Consider the following 26,058-nt stretch of genomic DNA (forward strand, 5'->3'; position numbering starts at 1 on the left):
TGAAACTATTCCACCAACATCTATACGAATGGATAGGTACCACTTTAAGATGGCATGATAATGAGACAGATGGAGGCGATGCTTGAACTCCTGCTGTATGTTATGTAAATGTCTGTGTGTGTGTCACAGACTAAATCTGCTCTATTAGACACAGATCCGGGGACTCTGGATGCCATTCGAGCTTTGTCATATGACACATTAGATATCAGAAGATCGATACATGATGGACGTGGTCACCAAAAACATATCCGCCTCACCGCTACACCGCCAGCTGCACTACGTTGATGCAGGGCAGGATGGATCCATGCTACACGTTAACACCACGGTTAACACACAGCGGCTCATGGAAAGCTGACTTTACTAGAGCTGGCGTCAGAGATGGGCACAGCTCTGCTTAAAGATATTGGGACCGGAAGAGGTCGGACTTTGTCAACCGATGAGTCTTATTGTTGTTGGGCACTGGAGATGTAAACCATAGAGGAGGGACAAAATATTATAGCAATAGCAGGATTGTTGTTTGCGTACAATCCAAATGCCGTACGTAGCTCTACGACGAAAGCCGAACTGGATTGAAGCATTTTAGTGAATCTTTGTATCATTTTCTGTCTCTTTGCTTCCTCCTGTTTCCTCTCGTCAGCTCCAGCATCCTTCCTTTGTTATCTCCAGCTTTGAGGGAGACGCTTAAAGCACTCGTTTGTGAGAAATGTGATTTGTGTGTTTTTTATGGGACTACTGGAACACCCAGTGTCTATTCTGAGAATCCCACATGCACAGCAGAGGTATGCCCTACAGGCCACCCCCCCTGCCTCCAGTTTGATCTGATGTTTTCATGGCAGCCTCCTGCTGTGGCTGGTTTTCAGAAACTCCTCCAGTCTCCCTCCCCCATCTCTTTCTGTCGGCTGAGTTTGAACTTAGGCAGGGATAATGCTATTTTACATTTTTAACATGTCACCATGGAAACCCGGATGCTGAACTGTGCAGCGCTGACTGTGAAGCTCTAAATGTGGCCCTTTGTTTTTCCAGGTCTATAAAGGTGAATTTCAGCTCCCAGATTTCCTAAAAGAACAGCCACAGGTACAGTAACCATCCTGCCTGTTGTTGAGCTTTTCCTCATTTTGTTCTCATACGAGTCGAACCATATGCAGCTCAGTGGACAGTCACGTGACAGGTTTCCATTTGCTCACAGTTAGTCATCTCCTCTTGAGTTTCTAGCCATCTAACAGCCTGATTTTCGGTTTCTGCTTCATGAATCCCCTCCTTTTTTTTTTTTCTCCCCCCCTTCTCCTTGTTTTTCGGTAGTCTTTCTTTACTGTGTCGTCTCTTGGTTTCAGAGCCTCATGTTGGCTGAAGAGCACCTCTGCCCCCTCCTGGCAGTTGCATTCATCTGTTTTCTGTTACAGAAGCTTTGTTGTCTTTTTTTCCAAACGCAATCAGTCTCTGTCTGTTAATCGCTGCGATTTGGCTTTCTGTCAGCATCTTCTCGGGGGTGTAGATGCAAACTTCTGCATTTCCCCCTCAAGCGCTTTATCACAGAGGAGCTGACGGTGAAACCTAACCCGCTTTCTGTTCATCCGTACAGATCCAGAAGGCTGCAGAGAGACCCAATCCCAGTTAGGAGCAGAGGCAGCGTGGGCACCAAAACACACAGGTACAGAAGCAAGTTTATTTCACAAATACACTTCCTGTTTAGCTACGTGTTTAAAAATGAGTCCATCGGGACTGCTGCTTACAGACATCGGTGAAATAAAGCAAGAGCTCCTGTATCTATTTAAAATGATTACAGATATTAACACAGAGGCCAATATTTGCTGTAACCACGTCATAAGATATACTGCAGAAATCTGCTTTAATTAGTGTTGCAGCAATCCAATAATTACCAATAAGAATATAAACAACTGAAAGTCTTGTTTTTGGTTTGCTTACAGAGTCTCGCCGCCTCAATGCACTACACAGAATAAAGTTATAGTTTAATTTGACTGATGTTGTAATATTATCTTGTTTTTTCACTTGAACCTGTTCCCTGTGTGAGCTCATGGAAACCACACAAAGCAGTTAGAGATGGGACGCTCCATACTGATGTTTAGATACAATGTCAAGCTTATGAAGCACATGTGTTTGGAAACAGCATGAAATCACAACAACAGTTGTTTTATATTGTAAGTTACACCCTGCAATCAGCTGTCCCCCTATGAGCAAGTGACAGTGGGAAGGAAAAACTGCCTTTTAACAGGAAGAACCCTCCGGCAGAACCAGGCTCAGGCAGGGCCTGGTTCTCGATATAATTCCAGCAAACCTGCTAACGTGAGCTTTGCCCACCAATAACGTGTGTGCTCTTGTTCTGGTACAGGACTCGCTGCAAAGGAACAGCGCATCGCCGATATCGTCTCAGTCATGTCACAGCCCTGTTCAGCTTTGGCACATCTCAAGTGTCACATGACCACAGCTGGGACACGCCCCCCCAATATATAAATACACACACACACACACACACACACACACACACACACACACACGGGCGGGCTGCGACCACTCCTTGTCATCAGAAGTCTCGGCCTTCAGCATTGTACTGTACAAAAACATGGATGTCAGCGCCACTGAATGTCTGCTGATCGTCATCTCACATCGCGTCATGCTCATCAGCTTGTAGAAATCATTTCTGGCCTTTTAGAGGAAAAGTATTTATGAATGGAAAATTAGCTTTTGGAAGATGCAATACCTATTTTGATGATGATTTCCTTTTTTTATTGTTTTTCATGCCGTTGTATTGTGCAATGTCATGGGTACTGATCAGTTTGACGTATCAACCGTGATAAAAGATGCTTTTTTAAACAAACCTCGTCTGTTTCTTGTGTATAATGATCCGAATACGGGAAGATGTGCTTACAAATACCCCGTGATCATCACAGTTTAATGAAACAACCGAGCAAGCTCAGTGCTGCTATGAACATCAGTCTGGTACTTTCATGCTGCTTTTATACTCTGAACACTCGGAGCCTCATCCACCCACACCTGCATGGATGCATCGGGGGAAACGCAGATCGATCAGCTGGCCTTCTGCTCGCTAGGCGACCCGCTCTACTTCAGCTCTAAGCTTCGATCCTCTTCCCTTTTATTTTTCTTCAAACAAGCACTCGTATAACTAAAATAGGCATAACCATATTATTGTTTTATGACCTGATTGTGTGAAATAATCTGAGGAGATTTGATTACTCTGTTAGGCCCACCTGTGCACCATGTGCTGCTGTAATTAAATCAGTTTAATGACAACAAAAGTAGTACTTTTACAAGAGTTGTACTGAAAAATATTAACTTGCTCCTAATATTTTGATCCAAGAAAAATGAGAGTGGAGCAAACTTGTTTTTTTGTTAGAGGCTTTAAGGCATGTTTGTGTCTCGTCATAGTTGCAGTGGTGCACCATTATTTAAAAAATAAATAAAGGGCAGGGATAGCTCAGTAGGTAGAGTGGTGCCCCATGATCGGATGGTCGGGGGTTCAAATCCACTGAACAGTACCCCTGAGCAAGGTACTGTCCCAACACACTGCCCCCTGGGTGCTGGATTGGTGGCTGCCCACTGCTTCACTGAGGGAATGGGTTAAATGCAGAGAGCAATTTCCCTGTGGGGGTTCATAAAGTATACATTATTATGTAGAGATGCAAGAAAAAGAGATGCAATCAAAGCGTTTGACCATCTTTAATTAAAAAAAAAAAAACTAGACGGTAAGTTCTGGATGTGCAGTGCAGCACATCACGTTCATGGCCTTACTGGGTAACAAATACGAGTAATACTTGAGCTTTTTTTTGTAAAATACTTGTTACTATTGCACACCGCGCCTTTATTACCACATCATTTGAGCTGGAGCAGATGTTGTATCTGAAATGAGTAAAGCTTTCAAATTAAAATATCATTGCTTGTTTAAAAAAAGTACAAGTGTATCAAAGAGTACTTTTAAAGTATTTGACTCAAAGTGTTGGGATCACCGACAGCTAACCCTTTCTCCTAAATAAAAGCTGTTGAAGGTACAGAAATATTGGGGGGTTTGATAGAAAAAATGTTGTGGAAGCTGCTGTTGCCAAAATGGGTCGCGTCCACCCAAACGTGTTTTATGTATGTGGCCCAGAGATTGGCGACATACGTAGTGAACCTTGTAAAGTAATTTTACTTTGAAAGAGTCAAACCGCATGTGACCCATACTTTCATTTCTTTCTCACCGTCTTCTCTAACACGTGTGTATAAACATCCTCATTTTTTCCTGATGTTATCGCAGTTATTGCCAGCAGATTTGACACTAAACAACAGGTGGTTATGAGCAAACGCGTTCAATGACAAACCCTGGCTTACTCCTAAACTCAAAAAGCTGTGGCTGGAAAAGAGAAAGGCGTTCAGAGGCGGAGACAGGGACAGAGAGGCCAAGTACAGGTTCACTAAAGAAGTGGACATTGCTAAACACCAGCACTCTGAGAAGATGCAGCAGCAGATCTCAGAGAATGACTCGGCCTCTGTGTGGAAATGTTTTAGGAATATCACCAACTACAAGCCTAAAACCCCCCACTCCACTGATGACTTGCTCTTGGCCAACACCCTTAACGACTTTTACTGCCGTTTTGACGAGCCATCAGGCAGCCTTCACACCTCCAACGGCCCCAACAATAGAGACACTTTGGACACTCATTCCCCCACCTCTCCCCCCTCCATAGAGCCATCACCACCATCAAACACTTCACCTACAACACCCCCTCCACACCCCACACCAAGAAGGATTTCATACCACCACCTCCCACTACAACCCTTGTGAGGATGTGAGGAAGCAGTTTAAGAGTCTGAATGCTCGGAAAGCTCCCGGCCCAGACGGTGTGTCTCCTGCCACCCTCAGACACTGTGCAAACGAGCTGGCCCCAGTGTTTTCTGGCATTTTCAACTCCTCACTGCAGGCCTGTCATGTGCCTGCCTGCTTCAAGTCCTCTACCATAATCCCTGTCCCCAAGAAACCAAGGATCACTGGACTAAATGACTACAGACCTGTGGCTCTGACATCTGTGGTCATGAAGTCATTTGAGCGCCTGGTTCTCTCCTACCTCAAGACCCTCACGGCCCCCCTCCTGGACCCCTTTTGCATACAGAGCCAACAGGTCTGTAGATGACGCCATCAACATGGCCCTACACTTCATCCTGCAGCATCTGGACTCCCCAGGAACCTACGCCAGGATCCTGTTTGTGGACTTCAGCTCTGCCTTCAACACCATCCTTCCAGACCATCTCCAAGGCAAGCTTTCCCAGATGAATGTGCCTGATCCCATCTGCCGGTGGATCACTGACTTCCTGACGGACAGGAAGCAGCATGTGAGGCTGGGAAAGAACGTCTCGGACACCCGGACCATCAGCACCGGCTCCCCTCAGGGCTGTGTTCTTTCTCCTCTGCTCTTCTCCCTGTACACCAACTGCTGCACCTCCAGCCACCAGTCTGTCAAGCTAATCAAGTTTGCAGATGACACCACCGTTATTGGACTCATCTCGGACGGGGATGAGTCTGCCTACAGGAGGGAGGTTGAACGTCTGGTGTCCTGGTGCAGTCACAACAACCTGGTGCTGAATGCCCAGAAGACAGTGGAGATTATTGTGGACTTCAGGAAGCACACAGCCCCACTCCCCCATCATCCTGACTGACACCCTCATCACCTCTGTTGACTCATTCCGCTTCCTGGGTACCACCATCACCCAGGACCTGAAGTGGGAGCCCACCATCACCTCCGTCATAAAGAAAGCCCAGCAGAGGATGTACTTCCTGAGGCAGCTGAAGAAATTCAACCTGCCAACACGGACGATGATGCAATTCTACACTGCAATCGAGTCCACCCTCACCTCCTCCATCACCGTGTGGTACGCTGGAGCCACCATCAGGGACAAACAGAGACTGCAGCGTGTTGTGCGCTCTGCTGAGCAGTAGCGGTTTTTGATACGGGTGACACGGGCGGTTGCCCAGGGCGGCATCACGGGCATCGGCAAAAAAAAAAAAAAAAAAAATTGCTCGTACTCATGCTGCCCCGACATCAGCCAGCGCATATTGGAAATGGCATAGGCACCGATCGGTTTTCTATCGCCCATTTGCTGGGAGTAAGGGCGCCCTCCGTTTGCGAGGTGCGCCTGCTGCTTGCGGCACAGGGAGGAGAGGGCGGGGCGGCGGGGATTCTCTGGCTGGCTGGAGCAGCATCTAATAGCCAACTCACAAAATAAAACAAAATAAAAACCAAACAACAAACATGAAAACACGAGACATCATGATACAGACTTCTAATTTGCACCGATGTTTTTTCGAAATTCTGTACGCGAAAAGTGAGCGCGAGAGCCCTCGGTGCACCTGCTCGCTGCTGAAGTCAAAGTAAACTTTATTGTCATCTCCGCTACATACAGTCCAGCATATAGAGAGACGAGACGACGAGGCTCCAGCTACAGCAGTGCAAGTAAACAAACAACAAATATAAGAAGAGTAAGAAAATAAATACACACTTTAGGACTCGGAGTAAAGGATCAATAACAATTTAACATTTATATTTTACAGTTTGATGATCTCACACACAACCTGTCGACAGGGGAGGGGCCGGCTGCTTCCAAATAGAGCACATTTCATTCATAATGATGTAAATCCAAGCCCATTATGTATTCATGATCTGAATCCTGGGTTGTGTGAAATCCCAGAAATACACCCTAGACAAAGTGAATCTGTGAACTAAGGTGTAGGTGTGTTAGATCATGTTGTGGTGATCCTCGAGTCCTCGAGGATTTGTGTTCATACTGGAGTGCAAAATTGAAACCAATGGAAGATGGACAAGAAAAGTTCAAAGCCATCAGGTGCTCAGTTTAGAAAAAATAGAAAAGAAGAGGAGGAGAAACGAGCAAAAGATGCAGGTAAGCAGATGTGTGATTGGATAATGGCAGGTCATCCTGAAACAATCAGAGTCAGAATACTTTATTAATCCCTGAGGAAATTATGTGGGTCACAGTTGCTCCAAAGAGAAATGGTAAAAATAGCAACAGTAACAGACTAAACTCCAAACAATACATTATGTTACAGGTTTTAATATTAATTAGTCATTGTCAGTTGTTGATTTGTCCTGTTCTCATTGTATGATGAATTATGATGGCTGTTTGGTAGCTGTTTGCATACAATGCACTCTCTCTCTCTTCATATGTGTGTGTGTGTGTGTTTCTCTGGTGAAATTCAGTATGGTTCTGACAACAGTTTTATGTCAATGGTTAATCCTTAATGTGTGTGTGTGTGTGTGTGTGTGGTGGGGGAGGGGCGCCAGAAGGTGTGTTTGCTCAGGGCGCCAAACAGGCTAGGACCGCCACTGCTGCTGAGAAGGTGATTGGCTGCAGACTCCCATCTCTGCAGGACCTGTACACCTCCAGGACACTGGGGCGTGCAGCTCTGATCACAGCTGACCCTTCTCACCCTGGACACAGTCTGTTTGACCTGCTCCCCTCAGGCAGGAGGCTCGGGTCCATTCGCACCAGAACCTCTCGCCATGAGAACAGTTTCTTCCCCTCTGCTGTTGGACTCATGAACAATAACCATATGACTGTTGGCACCACTAACACATGACCCTACACTGTGTTCACTGCATCATTCCATGTTTGCACTGATCACCACCTGCACTCATGTATATATCTACTTAGCACTTTTAATTTTATGTTTATTTAAGCGTTGTCTGACAGTATGTTTGCACTAAGTACCGCAGCAATTTCCTAATGTTGTAAACCTGCTCAACATTTGGCAATAAAACTCTTTCTGATTCTGGTTCTTAAAATCATGTTTTCCCTCTGATGAATCTGATTAAATTCCGATAATAATATTCAGTACTTACTTGTAAAAGTTTACTCTTCGGCCGCTCCGCTTCCACCGTTTTTTTCGGCAAAATTATCCACACCCACCTATGAAGTCTGAGATATGTTGGGTCACGAAGTCTACACCGCCACATCTTTAAAATTCAGGGAAATGAAGGACGCATTTGAGGGCCGCATTTCGAGCAGCCTTCGAATTGGGACAGCCTTCGTCGCGTCAATCGGCCTTAAAATGCGGCCTTTAAGGCTGCAGACCCTGAATTGGGATACAGCCATAATAATCTTGATAGTTGAGCTCAACTGTAGACTGACGACCTGCGTCCGTTACAGATGAACAGCAGCCAGAATTGTTTTGTCCTACAGAGGCCACCGTAGCTAGGATTATGCGCTCGAGTTTGGAGGGGTGAGAAAACAGGTTGACTGCAATCTCCTGACAGCTAGTGAGTAACTTTTACACACAGAACCTTTGTTTGCCATCCAGTTAAAAATATCAGCTCCATCGTGTAATCTTACCGACAGCTAATGTTATGTGTTCCTGACAAAATACATTTATTGTGTTTGACTCTCTGAACTATTAAAGCTACTAGCAAACTTAACTGCTGGATGGCAGCCCACTTTATTTCTTTTCAAGGATGGGAAACGAGAATAAAATGCTGCCCCCTCGTGGTGAGGCGGTCAAGGTGTATTTTTTGCAGAGCAAAAGGTGTTTTTAACCTTAAGGCACTGTAGACGTTATTAAAAGTGTCCACACGTTAGCAAGAAAAGCATAAAGGAAGGAGAGCAGGCGGGTCATGAACAACTTCTTATTTAATAATACATTACATTCAAGGCAAATGATACACCCTTACCAATACATATTCAGCAATGCAATCGTTGGCTCCCTACATAAATAGAAATTTGAAATCTCGAAGTCAGTGCACAACATTAAGAGAGAACACTTAACAGTCAATCTGTAACATGGTCTGCACACATTCTGCATTTCTGCACAGTACACACCTCTGGCTAGTGCTGCTAAAACCAACATAAAAATAGATCTCAAAATAAGTTATATGTGTATTTGTATATATGTTGTGTCTGTCTTCATAGAAATATTGGGCTTTTGGTTCATATGTACAGCAGTATAGACTTTGATGGGTTTCTCAAATGACAGAAATTGCACAGTAGTGAAAGAATTCAAGAACACCATTTCCAAAAATATTTTACACAAATAGTAAACAGTCAGTCTTCAAGATGCAGTATGAAATTGCACGTTGTCGTCACGCCACAGAGGGGGCTGTTTCAAGGCTTTGGTACACAACGTCCTGATCGGAAGAAAAAGCACGGACCCGATTCCCCCTCCGAGCCTCCGCGGCGGCGGGGAGGAGGGGCCGTAGCGAGGTCCATCCAATGCCACGGCCTGTTCCTGGGATCAAACTAGCAATCGGAGAGCAGGATGACTACAGTACACGTTAGGATCGGGGAAGACTCTTGGCACTTGAATCACAGGTGCAGGTCCGTGTCGGACGACCGATCGTACGCGGTCGCGTTGGACGGTTTAAGGAGTGATAAAGGGTCACACTGAGAAGAAGGGAGAGCAGGGAGGGTGTCAAAAAAGCATCCGACTCCCTTCAGATACAAACGTGAATGTGCTGTTACTCTGAAGCCAACACCAACACACTGTAATACTGATCCACTGAACACTAGTGATGGCATTAAAAGCAGCTTCTTCTCAGATTTCTGTTGTTTTTTCTCTAAACCTGGGACTGTAAAGACAAACCCAGTCCCAGAGTCTCAGAGGCTGGACTTCGGCTTCACAGGGACAATTGCAACCACTTCTCTGGACAGTGCTTCTGAATGCAAAAGGAAGATGAACAGTCTTCGTGGTGCCTTCAGGTCAGCGTGCATGTTTCAAAGGAAATTACTGAAAGGATGGTCTATGTTTCCCGAGAATATTCTTTGCTGCGAAAAGTCAAACAAGCACTAACCACATCCTGCATCCTCGTGTCTCGCGTTCTATCCCATATACTCGATCTGGTTTGTTTTTTCCCAGGGAATGCCTAATAATGTGTGCTTCTATTTCCTGCAGCTTCACCAAATGTCAACAACATTTCAACACAGATCGATCTGAAACGGACATTTTCTATGAAGTTAAATGGATTTACTTGTACCTGGTTATTGGAGCTTTCACACTATAGTTCAGCTCTGTTGTGTGATAGTTAAGGATCATGCAAATTTAAATGTTAATCAAAGATTATCTGAAATAATTATACTCCAGGAAGTATATCACAAAATTAGCTCAACTACTTGTTGTCTCAGTGTGATTTAATAGCAAGGCAAAGACCCTTTGAGATTAGCGAGAGATCCCCAACAATCAGACAAGAACTTCCTTTTAAGTCTCGGGGACGGGGAACCAAGAAAGGTACATGTTTCTGACTAACTGTTAAATACTGTTTTTAAACAGCTGGAAAAAGCTGTAAGTTATGAACAAACAGCACTACAACACTAACTCGATTCTATGATCTTATTGTGACGTCTGCTAAACTACAGTCCAGCTGTTTGAGGTTTCCTTCAAGGAAGTGATTTTCATTCTTTTCATAAAAATATCCAAACACTGCTAGATAAATCAGTTTTTACATTTTAATTCAACTAATCCTGATTAGATCAGTTTGTCTTCTTAGTCTGCCTTTGAAAACTCAGTCAGTCTTTGTAGGCTCAGCGAAGCCAGAAATAGCAAACACAAACTGTTTGGTATTTTGTAATGACCCCGACACGTAAAGTCGTTTCCTAGTGTTTCAAGTGTCGCTGGATTCTTCACCACCTTTCTCCTGCTCACCTTGGATGTAGGTGACGTTGTGCCGGAAACCTTTGGCTCTCTGAAATTGATGAGCAGCCACAAAAAGAGCTAAAAACTATTTAAACTCAAGGTGAAACTGATTGAGATAAGTTGAGGTGCAGCTCTCAAACGTAGCTGTGGCCCTTTTAAAATTGCGAGGATAAGGAGGAAGGCTCGTGTGCTTGCGTTTCCTGTTGTGCTCTGGGAGTAAACATGCTTCAAACACTGACCGACATGTTCAGAAAAGCTGGCTGCAATTCATCCTGAGTTTCTAAACGGTCTGGCCTCTCGCAGGCTCCTCCGGCCCCCACAGACTGTGGCGTGGCCTTCACAGGGACCGCGAAGGACCCGCTCACAACAAAGTGCAAGTAAGTACCTTGGGCTGTTACTGAAAAAGGCAACATTTGTGTCATAATGACTTTGTGGACAAAAAGAAAAGAGGGGGTAAAAACACACATGCTTGTAGAAAACACTCATGAAAAGGTCGTTGGCACAGTCCATTTGGTCACTAATGAAAACGTCTTCGTGGCTAAGTCTTCTGATGTGTGTACATCCTGCACTCTAGTGGCCACAGATGGCACTGCATGGACAAACCCAAACACAGAGCCTCAACTTTCCTGACAGCCATCCAACATGTTCTGTCTCAGAGTCGAGGAAAAGAGTGCGACTTTAGAAAACTGAGTTGTGATAGTGTGTGTGTGTGTGTGTGTGTTTCATGCACGCACGCAAACTCTGTAGGACTGGGGAAACTCAAGAATGCGTTCACAGTGTGATCAAACTCACAAGCATGCAGACAAATCCACATGTCCGAACAGGTACCATGGGCATTCCACGTGAAGGGCAATGTAAACAGATCGGGGCCGAGCTCCAGCAGCCGCCCCATTCCCGGGGCCTTCATCTGGAGAAAAGGGACGCCTCGACCACCCGGCTGTGGCCTGGGTAAGTGGAGGCAGGAAGTGCTCTAGTTTCCAGCAGGGTCAGACACTCTCCCTCTGCATCCTCCCATTCCTCTTTCTGCCTTCTTCATCACAGTTACTTGTTGTCCATCAGAGACTGGACTTTGTGCACCAGCTCACGTGCTACCTTCAGGATATGCTGGACATCGTGCCGCTCAGCCATTTCTGTGGATCAGACAGGCTGTTAGAGAGGCTGCTACCAATATGGAAATACAGCACAGTTTGTAGATTTCAGCAGCTAACTGATGACCCCTGAAATTAGTTTGAACTATGCGTGTGTTTGTGAGGAAGCCAGATTATATAAGAAACCCACACAGGTACAGGGAGAACATGGCAGCGCTAACGGCCACGCTGCAGATTCTAGATGCGGACCCACTGACACTGAAGCTTTCTACTCACTGTTCAGACTTCAGAGCACTTTTCTGATCTCCAGCGATGGGCATGGCAGAATAGTAACAGGTATGAATGTGCGTCCTACCATTAAAGAATTTAATGATGTCGGTGAAGTCCATGTTGTTGTCCACGATGATCTCACGGTAAACTGTGACCAGCGCCAAGGCCAGGAAGAGGACAAAGTGCTGCGAGGAAATCCTGGGAGCCACCCAGATCACCTCCCACACCGCAAACACGTCGTCGTACAGCAGCTCTGCACACAGCACATTTCTGTAATCGGCATTTCTAAAGAGCACTTCTCAGCATGCACACTTTGTCTGCGCTCGGAAAACAGAAACGTCACGTGAGAGGAGGATGTCGTGTTCACCTCTCTTGAAGTCCAACAGGAACCACCGGTAACAGAAGTAGAAGTGAGTGTAATCTCCGTTCTGCTGCATCAGCTCGAACAGCTCCGAGTCCAGGATCTGCCATCACACAGAACACCAGGAGCTGTTAGCTGGAGCATCTCTCGCTCTCTGATACTCACTCTATGAATATCATCCATCACCTGGATCAGTGACCTCATGTTGGCAAAGTGCGAGTCCATGGCTCCACCATTAGGGAAGTTCTGACTCATCCTCTTCATCAGCTGAGTGAAACAGCTGTACGCCAGGCACTCTGACACACACACAGTTAATGATCATTTATTGAATATTTGTTCTGGAATAAATACTGTCGCAGAAATGAAAACAAGCGTTCTGCTGCTGCATATGTGTTTACTGGCTAAACGGACAAATGCTTTTTAGCTTCTCATTGTTAGGCAGGGCTTTGATCTGTGAGCTCACAGTAATTCAGTTCTTTTCTCTCACCATCATCCAGGATGACCATGAGCGGAGCGAGGAGGTCACACATGCCCTGAACGTAGCCCATCTCTAAATGCTCCCACACATAGCTGCCAGGAAGAGAGAGGCACAAGAGAGACGGACTAAAGAGAGAGCACACACATCGGTAGTTGTTGTAAATGTTGGTGATTCGTTCTCCACAAATAAAACGCTAGAAACTGGAAATAACACAAACACGACTGGAGATAAAACCTGCTTCTTCTCACTCTGTAAAATACTCGCCTCCACCTTCTGCACCTACTCATCACTACACAACTAATCATTAGGGGTGCGTTCGATACAGTGCTTTCGGTTCGGTACGCATATGTATCGAACAATACAAAATTTTTAATTTCTTTTATCAACTTTCCTTCTGACGATGCTGTCTGTGTTGAGCGCTCAGTGGATCTGCGCTCGACAGTGCAGCCTAGGCGGAGTAGTCGAGCGCAGATCCACTGAGCGCAGCGCAAGCTAGCAAGACAGAAGCTAAGCTCTCGTTGCAACATGGCAAATTGAACCTCCACCACCCTCATTCAGATCTGGCCTTTGGAACTATTTTGGTTTTCATGTGACGTATGACCCTGAAGGTAAGCGCGTCATGGACTAAAGTAAAACAGTATGTTGGCTGTGCCACGCAATGCTCAATTACATTGGTGGGAACTAGTGCGTTAGCGCAGTTAGCTCGTTAACGTGTTGGCCATCCAGCCCCACGCACGGGGCGATCCGCGGTAGCTCGTTAACGGAGATTTGCCGTGTTGTGGCGTTAACGTCATTTCAGATTAACGCTGACAGCACTAGTGGGAACACAACGAATATGACTGCACATTTACTCCGACAGCATCCTCGTGCAAAGACAAGTGGAAGCAGACAAAAACAACAAGCACGCATGCTACAAACTTTACCCGAGTCATTTAGACAGCCGTTAGCACAGGATTCTCCTTATGGGGACCTGATATGTTTAATATGCTGCTGAGAATATAGCCCAGAAGAAGCGTATAGTATAGCTTTTATTTTGGAAAGAGACATTTCTCTGTAATAAACTCTCTTTTCCAAAGATGAGTGATTTCTCCATCAGATTTATTTTTTTTATTACTTTGTTGTTTCAGCAACATTAAATTTAAAAACTGTACTTTTGAGTTAAAATATATATTTATAATTTTAATAAATGACAAATTAAAAAGGCATGAACATTTTTTTTGTATCGAAAAAATATCGAACCGTGACACCAAAGTATCGAACCGAACCGTGAATTTTGTGCATCGTTGCACCCCTAGCAATCATCTAATCATCATCTAATACTCCTGTACATACAGTATTCAGCAAAAAGTGAAGAGAGTAGCCAAACCCTCAGAGTACATCTCAGATCTACAGCTCTGCAGATCTGCAGTCAGCTCACTGCTTTACTATTTTCCTACCCACTCTGACACTTCTTAAATAAGCAGCTCCTCTGCAGATGATCAGCTGTTTTACAACTACTCACAAGAATTTTTGAGGTCTATAATTGATGGCTTTTTAAATAACGGCTTAATTAATTCCACCTTAAAGGCCTGTCTTACATAGCCCTGGCAGCATGATGCCATTTAGCACTGAGGTCCATAAAGCAGACTTGGGTGTCAAACATGGGTTAGTACTGAGCTGTCTGTCACTGGAACGTGTGAAAGCTGCGGACAGGCAGAGCATCGCTTCACCAGGAAGCAAGAACAGATCCGTTTATGAGAACCCTTCATTGCACCTGACCCTGGATCAGTTTTACAGCCTTCTTACTAACAGAGACCTTACCCAGTGCCTGCGATGCCACACCAGTTAAACCACGGAGCGATACAGATGCATTTCTTTGATATTCAACAGTAGCAGCTGTTAGTAAAGGCTGACTGAAACTATTTACAGGAAGTGGATTTGATTTTGTTCACAGCAAAAGAAACCAACCTGTTCTGGTTTTATGCGACTACCTGACTCTGGTCATTTCAATCAAACCCAGCATCACGTGACACGTCAAGTAAACAGGTTTGTCTTTCTGCTGGAAAGCTTCACATTGCAGTTTCATTTTTTCACTCAGTGATTTGAATCATCGTCATAAAACAAGAGAAGGATCTTCTTCCGTCTTCAGGTCTTTCTCTACCTGCACATGATGTTGCGGAGTTTCTCCAGGTTGCTCGTGGTGAAATAATAGTAGTTGCGATCACAGCGCTGGACATCTTTGTCTATTCTGTGGAGGTTGAGGGCGACCGTGTCCAACAACTCGATCTGGAAAATGAAAAATTGTTTTCTGCTGTGTGGAATCTGCTCAGTGTTACTGCACAGTGTGTCCATCAAACACAGACTGTAGGTTGGTGTCACTCACCAAGCACTTTGTTCTGATCATGTGGCATCAATGCAAAAAACAAGCCCCATAAACAGACATAATGTATGCACACACTGTACGTACTGTATAGGAAGAGAGCGATGGTGACGTCCCCTCAGCAGCTGCTCCACTGGTCACCAGTTTGCCCAGCTGACTGCACAGCCTGTCTTCCGTCAGAGAGTCCCGGCACCCCGCCAGCTCACTGGGAGTCCTGCCGTCCTCCACGCCCCCACCCTCCTCCTCTGTGCTCTGACCGTCATCAATACTAGACAGGATCTGGGAGTGAGCAGAGGTCACAGAGTAGTTTCTAGAGGAGGGGAGCCCTGAGTCGGGGGAATCGAATTCTACCAGAGGACGCTCTTCTTGTGGGAGGGCCACGGGGGGCACCGGGTTGGTCATTGTGGGAGTGCTGTCCTCTCCGCTGGGGGTCTCCTGGCTTCCTGCATCCTGCTCATCTACGGACATGAACACCTGAAAAGGGGGCGGAGGAATCAGAAGAGATTCCCACGATTAAATTCACTTCAGTTTGTTTATATTGTGCCAAATTACAACAACAGAAGCCTCGAGGTGCTTTATGCAATATAATGTGTGATTAAGTAAATCCCAAAAGGTTGGTTCTGTTCACCTGGACGTTCTCAGTGGGAGAAACGTTTCATCGCTCATAAACAGGACATTTGCACAATGAAACTAGCACCACTGAGGGAACGATGGGCTGTGAGGTCAGGTGAGTGCAGCCCTTCCCCAACTCTCTGTGAACGGTACCTATGATCACCTCACAGCCCACTGTTCCTGCAGTCGGCTGGTTTCTCCCACTGAAAACGCAGATTCAGCCTTTTGGGATTTCCTTACTGGACGACTGAGCATGCATATAAACCTAACTATGCATATAAACCTAACTATGCATATAAACCTAACTATGCATATAAACCTAACTATGCATGTGATTCTTTGAGGTGGGGGCACGGCTGCGTTGTCTCACCTCTGCTACATCGACTCACTGACTGATCTTTGTGCGGCTGCTGCGTTTTGCAGCATTGTTATCAGATCATCTGTCAAACACTGTTGCTGTTATTTGACTAACAGCTTGTCCAAGACGTCTGCAGCCTACTTTTGTAGAGTGAATCTTATTTTGCTTGTTTGTTACTTCACACTGCTTTACAGAAACCATCAAAACAGCATCACAGCACTCACTGTCCAGGTGAACATTAATCATACTTCAGTCTGTTTGTGCCAGTTTGATCTCTTTAAAAACGAGTCAATATATCCGGATTTTTTACTGATTTCATCTTATGCAGAAACACTGAGACGTGCAGTGTCTATAATTCAGCCACTAACATGTTTTATTGCTCCATCCGTGGAGGTTTTAGTTTGACGTCTCAAAGCTTAATGCAAAACAACACAGGCTGAAATGAAAAGATAACAGATAATAACAGAGCTCACGGTGCAGCGCGTCTGCATGCTGCTGATACCAAATGAAGTTTTGAGGATAATATAAAGTTCACCCAGACAACCCAACAAAGACTTTGGATATTGCTTGTATGAAACTCACCTCATACAGCGGATATTCAGATTTATAATAACGTTTAATAAACTCTCACCCCCAACTTAATAAAGTGTATCACTGAGTGGATGCTGTATTGCTCTGAGCCCTTCACCTCATTGCTGAGCGTGGAGTCTCTGTGGACGAGCCGCAGGACGTGGCTGTCGATGCTGCTGCCCGAGGAGAGCTTGGCAAAGATGGCCGACTGCATCTCCTTCTCCCGCTCCTTGACGATCACCTCGCAGGCCTTCCACTCCCGCATCACCTGCTGGTACCGCTCGCTGATCTTTGCATCGATCTTCACACAGGGTTTTACTAACTTCAGGGCAAATTCAAAGAATGTGCGTGTGTGTGTGCGTGTGTGTGTGCGTGCACGTGCACTGTACCTTGCTCATCTCCTTTTTGCTCATGCCAAACTTGTAGTGTCCCAGAAGGAAAGGCCACACCTCCTTTCTGATTTCGTGCTGCACTCCACCGTAATAAACCAGCCGGAGCAGCTCCAGCTCCTTGTAGTTCTGCACACACACACACACAATATCAGGAAGGTAGGCAAAAAAGAGGAAATATAATAGACAAGAAAAGGCCTGAGAGGAAGAGGAAGTGCATCAATAATGGAAGGAGTGAAAGAGTGATGGAGCTCCGTACGGGAGTAGACGTAGATTAGAGCGGAAGATAAACGACACAGATATGAATAGAGTGTAAATTAGTAATGATGACTTTGTTGGAGCTGATGAATGATTACGGTGGCTGCTTTAATAGCTGCGATGGTATCACACGGAGACTTCATTTCACTGAAACTCATTAACTTTTCATTAGAGCGAAGGAGAGCGTGGAGACAGCAGGAGCAGTGCACCATCCTCCACTTTCAATTAATATGCTCCATCAGCAGGTGGAATGATATATGAGTGCAGGATGAGGAAACCGAGGCTCACGAAGTTCAGCTTTGGTGTACTTTGTGTTAATAACTGTTGTGCTTTACAAACACAACAGGTAATAATGCTGGTTTACAGCACCGTGCAGGAACACGCTGCTCTGAAACTGCTGCGTTTTAATGGTGGATACTCACACCGAGCATGGACACAGTCACACACTGGGGTCTGCAAACGTCAGCTTCAGACCGCTCTAACTGCACTACTCAGTTTCAGAGCTTTCTCCTCCTCCTGGCTCTGCTCAGAAGACACATGCAGCTTCACACATACAGCTGGCTTAAGCAGAGCTAACATCGGATTTGAACTTAAATACAATAAGCGAAAGACTTTTGCTTAGAAGAGCCTCACGTCTGTCCACACAGGAGTGAACGACTTTCAGCTGCAGTGATGAAAGGATATCGCTGGGATCATTATAGTTAGCCTTTTGTCCTCGTCTCAGACTTCATAGCTTCTCGACCATGTTTGGTAAAAGTCTTTCAGAACAGTTTAATATTTCATTAATTTATTTAAAAAATTTAATCAATTTCCAGCTGTTAACAGTTTAATGACATTCAGTGCATTTGCTTGGGCTCTATTTTCAGCTGAGGATTAAGCTGCGTTTGATGCTAGTAGCTGTTCGGGCCAGCAGGACAATGCGGGCGTGTCGTGTACGTCGTGTTCACGTCTGTTCAGGACACAAACACACTATTGTTCACTGAAAGGTGTCACTGCATACAGCTGTCATGTGTAACGGGGTGCATTCAGAAAAGAGTCAGCGCTGACAGGACTGTTCATCATATTGTTCCAGCTGTTTGTATCCTTTCCCGTCGTCTTCATAGCTTTTTAGCTTCTTATCTATTACTTGTTATTTGCACCTCTGAAGTTCACTGGGAGTTAAATAAAGCAGACCGTGCTTGAAGCTCTGGAATGTGTTACTGAGATCCCGGTGGGAGGAATTATTAGGGATTTTTTTCCATCGCTCAGGAGGTCGACCGGGTCAGCGGTTGAATCCCAAACTAACCCAGTCTGCATGTCTAAGTATCCTTGGGAAGGATGCTAAAGCCCATCAGTTGCATTAAACCGAGTCTGTGTGCAAATCACCACAGGAATTAGTAGGTTCTGGGTTTCCACAGAGCCCAACGCTCAGATTAAACAAAATGTAGATTCTAGGCAAGAAGTTTCATGAATTAGTAATCTGCAAATAAGAGCAACAAAGGTTTTATGACCTCTATAGTTTACACAGTTATTCAGCAGTTACTCTGCTTTTTCATGCTTTATGTATCTGACTTGATGAGGAAGTACAGCCCACTGCGCCTGATGAGACACGATTTCCTTCCATTCACATTCACACCCACAGACACTCTAGAATCACCAGTTAACCCCACTAACTGCATGTGTTTGGACTGTGGGAGGAAGCCGCAGACACGAGCAGAACATGCAAACTCCGCGCAGAAAGCCCCGCCACATGGTGGATTCAAACCTAGGACCTCCTTCCTGACGGGCACTTTTTAAACCAATCAAGGGGCTGGTGTCAGGAACTATATGCACATGAACTGGACTTTTTCCTGTACTTGTCCCTGATAAATAAACTCCTAGTTAAGCATGAGTGCAGCTCCTCCCACGCAGTAACTCAGTTGTGTTTCTTATGCAGCACAGCAGATATGTCCTGTGCTAATTCTCCATCATCATATGCTTTGCTTTGCTCCTCATTATTCTCTGAAGCAGCGTTTCTCACAGTGTGGATCAGATGACCTCACTTTCTCAAATATTACTGTAAATACGACTCGCAGAGTCCCTGCACAGCACAAAACAGCCGTAACTTACTGTGTCTTTGAGTGCTGATCAATATCCCTGACAAGATGATGACTTGGCAATTTGCTGTGGTGTCTGGGTTTTAAATTTGCCATTGTGTGTGAGAGGTGGGGGGGTGTCAGACTGAGGAGGGACGGGCAGTCTCGTTATGTTGCAGGGCCTGCAGGAGTAATGGCTGCACCCACCTTGCAGTCTTTCTGGTACTTGCTCCACACCTCTTTGCTGAGGCCCCCGGATGCCTCGCAGGGTCTGTCTGGGGGGACGATGTTGTGGTTGACCAGAGCTGACAGGTGAGTCCGCACTGTGGACAGGTGTCGACAGTATGCCAGCCCTGAAGGGCACATGTGCACAACAGTAGGGTCAGGATGAGACTACGTTTAGCTCCAATCAGTCTTTGAAACATACAGATTTCATCGTTTTTTTTCATATTTGCCACACGTGCATGTTTTATATCATCAAGCTAAATTTTAAGATTAGACAGTAATAACCAGAGTAAATACAAAATGCAGTTTTGAAATGATCATTTCATTCATTAAGGGAAAAGTTATCCAAACTGTTTTTCATTTGGTGTTATATAAATAGAAGTGAACTGAGTTAGACCCACGAACTGATTGTGCCACACTTAGCGCACAATCATGTGTTTGCAATAACCGGCAATGAGTCGTCATCACCGTGGAGGAATCACTCATCTCTTCACACGAGGCCTTAAAGGTTTGAAAACTTAATGAATCATTTAAAACTGTGACTGAAACTTTTTGTCTAATGTAACATTGATGATCTGAAACAAACTAAACCCTCGAAGAATATATAGAAAAATATGTAGAAGAATATGTAACCACATCAGATTTATTACATATGAGATGCAGATGGTGCATAAGGACAAAAAGCAAGCGCAGAATTAGTTCAGGCAACTCAAAGGGTCGCACAGGTCAGCAGGTTCTCAATAAATCAACTTATTATGTGTGACACAAAATCTAATCTAGTATTTATTACAGGCGGTATTTATGAATTAATTCTTCATTACATCACAAACATATTGAATATATGAAACTGTTAATTTAAGATCACTGTAATTTCACTGAAACCAACACTGAACATCTCCGTAAAGTCCAGGTGGAACATACGATACGAGGCTCTGGCCACAGATTACACTCGAAACAAAGCGCATGAATAAAGTGTGCTTACATCCATAGAAGGCTCTGGAGACTATCTGCCGCTTCATGTTCTGGCAGAGCATCTTCAGAGGAATACTGGAGAAAGCAAAGAAAATCATTTGTTATCGTCACACGTTTCCAGAAGATGGATCTGTCTCATCGATCTGTACGTGCCTGTGGTTTCTCAGTGCACAGATAACCTGTGAAGATCCCCGTTCAGTACAATCTCTCACTGTGTTACAGCTAAGAAGCCACGGCCGTCTCAAATCGCTGATACTTTTCTGTGTGTTCAGCTGATTATTTCCACAGACAGTAAAGCTCTGCTCTTGGCCCGTTCGTCCTACCTCATGTACACTGTGTGTATCTTCAGTATGGCATCACATCAACACTAAATAAATAAAGGCTTCAAGAATATTTTAATATTTAAACATCTCTTTTACTCTTGATGTGTACTGGTTTCACGTGGCTCTTAAATACAACAATATTTAACTATAGAAACTTTGGTTAAATTCACTGTTTTCTTACATTTACAAGATGTGATTACTTTTATTTTCTCAAATCTATACAATGAGTCCCCACGACCGTAACTCCTGTAAGCTAATGCAACGCTGCAGGTAGCTTAAACAAATCGTGTGCAGCTTCTGCTTTGATGCATACGTGTGAATATCTGACGGGTCGTGTATGCAGGTACAGCCAGACGCGTAGTCAAAGGACAGGTTGCTGCCAGCGGTGGAGCAGGACTGGCACTCGTGGGTGGTGACTTCAGCCTGTTGCCACGACGACGGGCTGCCTCCGAAGCCCTGCGTGTCCATCATGTCCCCGTGGTCTAAGCCAGAGAAGGAAAACGAGAAGACAGAGACGTTTCAGTGCTCGGAGACACTTTTCTTTTCCCGACACTCCTCTCTACTGTGAAAGGCTAAGCCTTACATATTATGACATTAGTCCCTCAGCTCAACCATAAATACATCATCACAATATTAAGAAATGAGGAGATGGAGAGTTTTAGACTCGTGTTAAATATGAGAGCTCGAAAAACAAAGGAAACCAAAAGTGGAAGGGGATGGTTTTGGGAAGCGGGAACAGTGCCGTGGGACAAACAGGCTGAGAGGATGCTGGTTCAGTTCATTCAGAGAGGAGGCAAGAGAGACAGCGGAGCTCGGGACGATGCTCCAGGTGAACGGGAGAGCAGAAGACAGGAGGAACTGACAGTAGAGAGGGCGAGGCTCACGCTCAGGCCGTGCAGGATGCATAAAACCAGAACAAGACAAGAGACGTCAAAAGAAATCCTCTCGAAACAACCAAAACAAATGGACACCGGTAACAGGGCACACACAGGGGAGGGAAGAAATCAGAAAACATTAACAAATGCTCTTCACCTTAATTCTTCAGGTTGGAGCTGATGACCTGTCATGAATATGAAGCTGTGCTTTGGTCGTTCGATAACCCCCCCCCATAAAAAAGTCAGTTTCAGAACCGAAAAAAGCAAAAAAGCAAAGAGAAATTGTGCCGGAGCAAGACCGACATCGGCCCCTCCTTATTTACTTTGGGACTAGACGTGATCGACAACTGGTTTTGGGCTCAGTAACGCAACCCCGCTCACACCAGGACTCCACGTCTCAACTACTGCGGAACCCCACAGGACCATAATGAGAGGGGTGGAGGACGGGGCGAGGGGAGGGTGGGGTGGTGGGGTTAGTGAAGAATTACAGTGAACAGCATTGCAGCGAATGACTGCACGAACAGAGAAGAAGAAACTGGAGAGGAGAGAGAAATCAAAAACAAACAGAGGAGACTGTGAGAAAGTCCATCACAGATATGCAGAAACACACAGTCGTTCTCTAAAGAAGCAAACAGGCGCAGACATGCAAACACTGTCAAGCATGTCGCAAGTGACAAAAGAAAGAGCCAAAAGGAAACAGAGTGCAAAAAGAAAGAGTCACGACAGAGAAAACCCAACAGGACTCGGGCATGCTTCAACAGATAAACCCTTTTTTAACTCTAAGGAGCATCCCAGAATGCAAAGCAGCCCCTAGGGCTAGGCGAGGACACCTGGGAAAGTTTGGATCTGTGTTGAAACCTGCTGAAAGACATTTGCAGTGACTATAAAACAAGTCTGCTCATCAGACAGCGTGTTTCCTGTCTTTCACAGGTTTGTGTAAGAAGTGGATTTATCTGTGTTACTGAGCGCTGGAAGGATGGAGAGAAAACACAAAGAGTGAAATCAGGAACAGAAGGCGGCGGGGGGAGGTTGTTATCGGCTGCTGCAGTATTAACCAGACGCGTGACCGCAGCGCGTTCTTAACGTCCAACTTCCAGCTAGAACAGAAACTACTTTCACTAATACTATTTAGAAGTGAATGCTGTGGCTTGAACAGATAACCTGAGATAAGCTGAGATGCTGCTGTATCCGACTCTACAAGTATCCTAAAAAAGCCCTGAGCTGCTCACTGTGCGGAGCCCCCGCGGTGCTCCCCAGAAACTGTGTTGTCATAGCAATGCAACCATTTTTTAAATTACTCTTTTATTCTCATTTTGCTTACACAAAGTTAAAAAAGTCTGTTTAACTGAAAAATCCTTCGTGTGTTACCTCACCATATTACCAACAGGGCAGCCACGTCTGAACGTTTACTGGGGAAAATGGTTCGACCACAACAAAAATCACTGAAACTCTCTTTTGTTTCAAGACATTTTACAATGTAGCATTTTTAAACTTTTTAACAAAAAGATCTACAGAGGTTACAAAGAAGCGTGTCAGAGCACTTGTAACATAGTTACATTACGAACATTAGCTGCTTCACATTTTGATGAATACCTACAACTTAGCAGTGCTTCATAACCCTGCTGACGGCTCAGCTGCAGCAAAGAAACCACAGCAGCTGAGTTCGAGCTGTCACTCTGAGGGACGTTAGCGAGTTTTTATTGGGTTGTGTAGTGGATATGCTACCGGTGTCTAATGGATGTGTCATGAGGCAGTCACTACGGTCAGTCAGCTACACAAACTCTGGACCAAATAACCAACAGGCTAACTGCAAACAGGTGCACATTTTTGGAAGGTACTTTTCTTCTTTTTCTGACCCAGTGCCCTAAAAACTCCCAGAAGCTACTAACTCATGTGGTGCAGCTGGACACAAAGTCAATGAATGAAGAATTTAGTGTTTCGTACAAGAGCAAACAACAACAAAAGCCTCTTACTTAGACGAGTCTGAAGAGTTCTGTTCATGGTTCTAATGTGGGGCTAATTTTCTGTAGGCTGGAAATGATAAGGACACCTTTCATTTTACATGATGCATATGAAATATTGATTAGTGCACTCAACCAGAACCTCGATGGAGGCAGTAGAAGACCTTTAGCTTGTTTGAGACGATGTTGCGGCCTAAAATGAAAATCATATTTAAGTCTGCAGCTTCCACCAACCAGAACTCATTATCAACACAGGACAAACAACCAAAAGATTCTTCCATCTATTTGTGAATCTGTGGCGATTTTCATTAAGAAACTCCCTCGTCCACGTCTATGGTGCAGTATACTGCTGACGATCCTACCGTGATCTCACATAAATATGTTAATGCTCTAAGCGCTGCTCGTTGGTTTTGTTTAGTTGCTAACACAACCATCCCTAGCCCATGCTACACTGTTGGGCTCGGAGTCGGGGAGAACATACACAGGCAGACGAAGCTGGAACGGGTGGGGTTGGGAGGTGGAGAGGGCCTGAGACAACATAATGGGAGGCAAGAAAGAGCAGGAGAAGCGGAGGTGAGGTCTCGGGGTGGGGCAGCAGGGTTTGGTGAGGGTGGGGCAGCAGGGTCGGGTAGGTGTGTTAAGGTGATAAAAACCTTTCATGACATTAGGGTCTGTGAGGTTCCGCGAGCAGATCATTGAGATCATAGCATGGAGCCTATCTTCCTCTTCCTCGTCATCATCCAGCGATGGAGCGCGGCTGCCCGTGGTGTGGTGGTAGTTTATAGTGACTGTTAGCACCGGTGGGACAACAGAGAACAAAGTTAGAAAAGCGGTGCCCTGCATGGCTCTGCAAGAGTATTGTGGGAAAGAAACCAGGGTGCTTTACAAACACATTCATGTAGCCGTTAATCAGATTAGTGTTCGCCACAAAACAAGATTCGTTTTGGTTACGAGCAGCTACGTCTGCCTCGTGGGAGCCTGCGCTGTTACTTACTGGCTTCGTATCGATATCCAGGGTAGACGATGCGAAACACGTAGTCGGCGGCCGACTGCTCCTCGCAGTTGGCTTCCTGGTCAATAAGCCTGGCAGCACTACTCCTCTTCCTCAGTTTAGGGAATACTTTTCCCTGTAGGACAGGTTTAGCATGTGATGCAGGTCAAAGACACAACTTAAACAGGTTTAATGGGACGCTCTTAAATTAGCTTTGTGGGATTCTCCAACACTGAGCCGCCTCGGTTAAGACCTTTGGTTGATCTGTTGTCTAAAACAGCTGTTTTAACTGACTATGCCACCATTCTTCTGATTGGCTGGTTTTACAAACGTGCCATCTGACTTGCAGGTGGGGTTAGGGGGGTTGTGCTCATATTATAGATATCACTGATGTAAAAGCGCCACGAGTAGACAGAAAAATCAAATCTGGAGCAGTCTAAATCCTGGGCTACTTGCACGTTTGTCCCACCGTTTCAACCCGAGTAAATACAACATGTAGTGATTTCATTTATTAAGGAATAAAAGTCCAAAGCTGCTCTTCTTTGTGAAACAGTAAAGTTCTGTCACATACTTGATTGCAGTTGTTGCTGCTAAGGGTGGAGAACCAGTTATTAGGTTTGAGGGGGGACTACTTTTTGACGCAGGGCAGCTGAGTTTTATGTTGATGGTGACGAACTTTAGTTAAATAGAAAATTTTGAAATTCCTTCACAGTTTAGAGGTTTCGATTCTACACACATCTGCTGTATTGGGCTTTATGTATTGATACCATTTCATGACATCGGCAGTCTAAGGAGCCTCAAAATATAAGTGCTCGATGTAAAAACTGTTTATTGGTCACAGCATCATCTCATCACCTGCACAAAGTTTAAACTCTGAGTTTTTGGTCTTGTGTTCAGATTGTCTCAAAGTTAGATTTACTCTGTAGGTTGTAGGTCCTATAACTACAGTCTGACGGCCTTTCTGGTGTTAGTTTAATTCTACAGTGCCCGCACTTCACTGTGCTTTATTTTATTTTAGTGTTTTCTGATCTTCATTTGTAACCTGAATCATGCTATTACCTTTCCTTTTTGGGACCAGAGAGGCGGCTCCAACTGGCCCCGTGGTAACAGGCCCGTTTCCAGACAGGAGAGAAAGGCCAGCAGGTGACCACCAGGGGGAAAGTGCAGGGGTGGCCGCTGGATCCCATCCTGACTGACCAGAACCAGTGTCCCCCCACAGTCAGCTGGAATATGAACAGGCAAAGAAAAGAACAAAGTGGATCAAATACTGTC

At 45.1% G+C, this 26,058-nt stretch overlaps 2 protein-coding genes across 5 annotated transcripts in view; one reads left to right on the forward strand and one right to left on the reverse strand.

The window, feature by feature from the left end:
* The window catches only part of tpst1 (tyrosylprotein sulfotransferase 1), a 41,251-nt gene extending 38,418 nt beyond the window's left edge, over window positions 1–2,833 (forward strand). Inside the window, exons 4-6 of one of the 2 annotated variants that reach the window (XM_084949916.1) lie at window positions 1,024–1,074; window positions 1,580–1,648; window positions 2,348–2,833. In XM_084949916.1, coding sequence (XP_084806042.1) covers window positions 1,024–1,074; window positions 1,580–1,615 — 87 coding nt within the window. In that variant the 3' untranslated portion in view covers window positions 1,616–1,648; window positions 2,348–2,833. The remainder of the gene's footprint in view (window positions 1–1,023; window positions 1,075–1,579; window positions 1,649–2,347) is intronic. The other variant, XM_084949917.1, reaches the window with a different exon arrangement.
* A 5,795-nt stretch (window positions 2,834–8,628) lies between these two features.
* sgsm2 (small G protein signaling modulator 2) overlaps window positions 8,629–26,058 on the reverse strand; it is a 94,868-nt gene continuing 77,438 nt past the window's right edge. For 2 of the 3 annotated variants that reach the window (XM_084949913.1, XM_084949912.1), the window contains exons 10-24: window positions 25,846–26,009; window positions 24,790–24,922; window positions 24,449–24,583; window positions 21,273–21,441; window positions 20,647–20,711; window positions 19,647–19,792; window positions 17,128–17,256; window positions 16,857–17,039; window positions 15,286–15,672; window positions 14,980–15,104; window positions 12,849–12,931; window positions 12,548–12,657; window positions 12,368–12,464; window positions 12,086–12,253; window positions 8,629–11,772 (exon numbers count right to left, since the gene is read on the reverse strand). In XM_084949913.1, the coding sequence (XP_084806039.1) occupies window positions 11,684–11,772; window positions 12,086–12,253; window positions 12,368–12,464; window positions 12,548–12,657; window positions 12,849–12,931; window positions 14,980–15,104; window positions 15,286–15,672; window positions 16,857–17,039; window positions 17,128–17,256; window positions 19,647–19,792; window positions 20,647–20,711; window positions 21,273–21,441; window positions 24,449–24,583; window positions 24,790–24,922; window positions 25,846–26,009 (2,183 nt within the window). In that variant the 3' untranslated portion in view covers window positions 8,629–11,683. The remainder of the gene's footprint in view (window positions 11,773–12,085; window positions 12,254–12,367; window positions 12,465–12,547; window positions 12,658–12,848; window positions 12,932–14,979; window positions 15,105–15,285; window positions 15,673–16,856; window positions 17,040–17,127; window positions 17,257–19,646; window positions 19,793–20,646; window positions 20,712–21,272; window positions 21,442–24,448; window positions 24,584–24,789; window positions 24,923–25,845; window positions 26,010–26,058) is intronic. The other variant, XM_084949914.1, reaches the window with a different exon arrangement.

The sequence above is a fragment of the Perissodus microlepis genome, chromosome 14 (genome assembly GCF_051167445.1).
Source record: "Perissodus microlepis isolate ML-2025 ecotype Zambia chromosome 14, ASM5116744v1, whole genome shotgun sequence".
Classification (NCBI taxonomy): Eukaryota; Metazoa; Chordata; class Actinopteri; order Cichliformes; family Cichlidae; genus Perissodus; species Perissodus microlepis.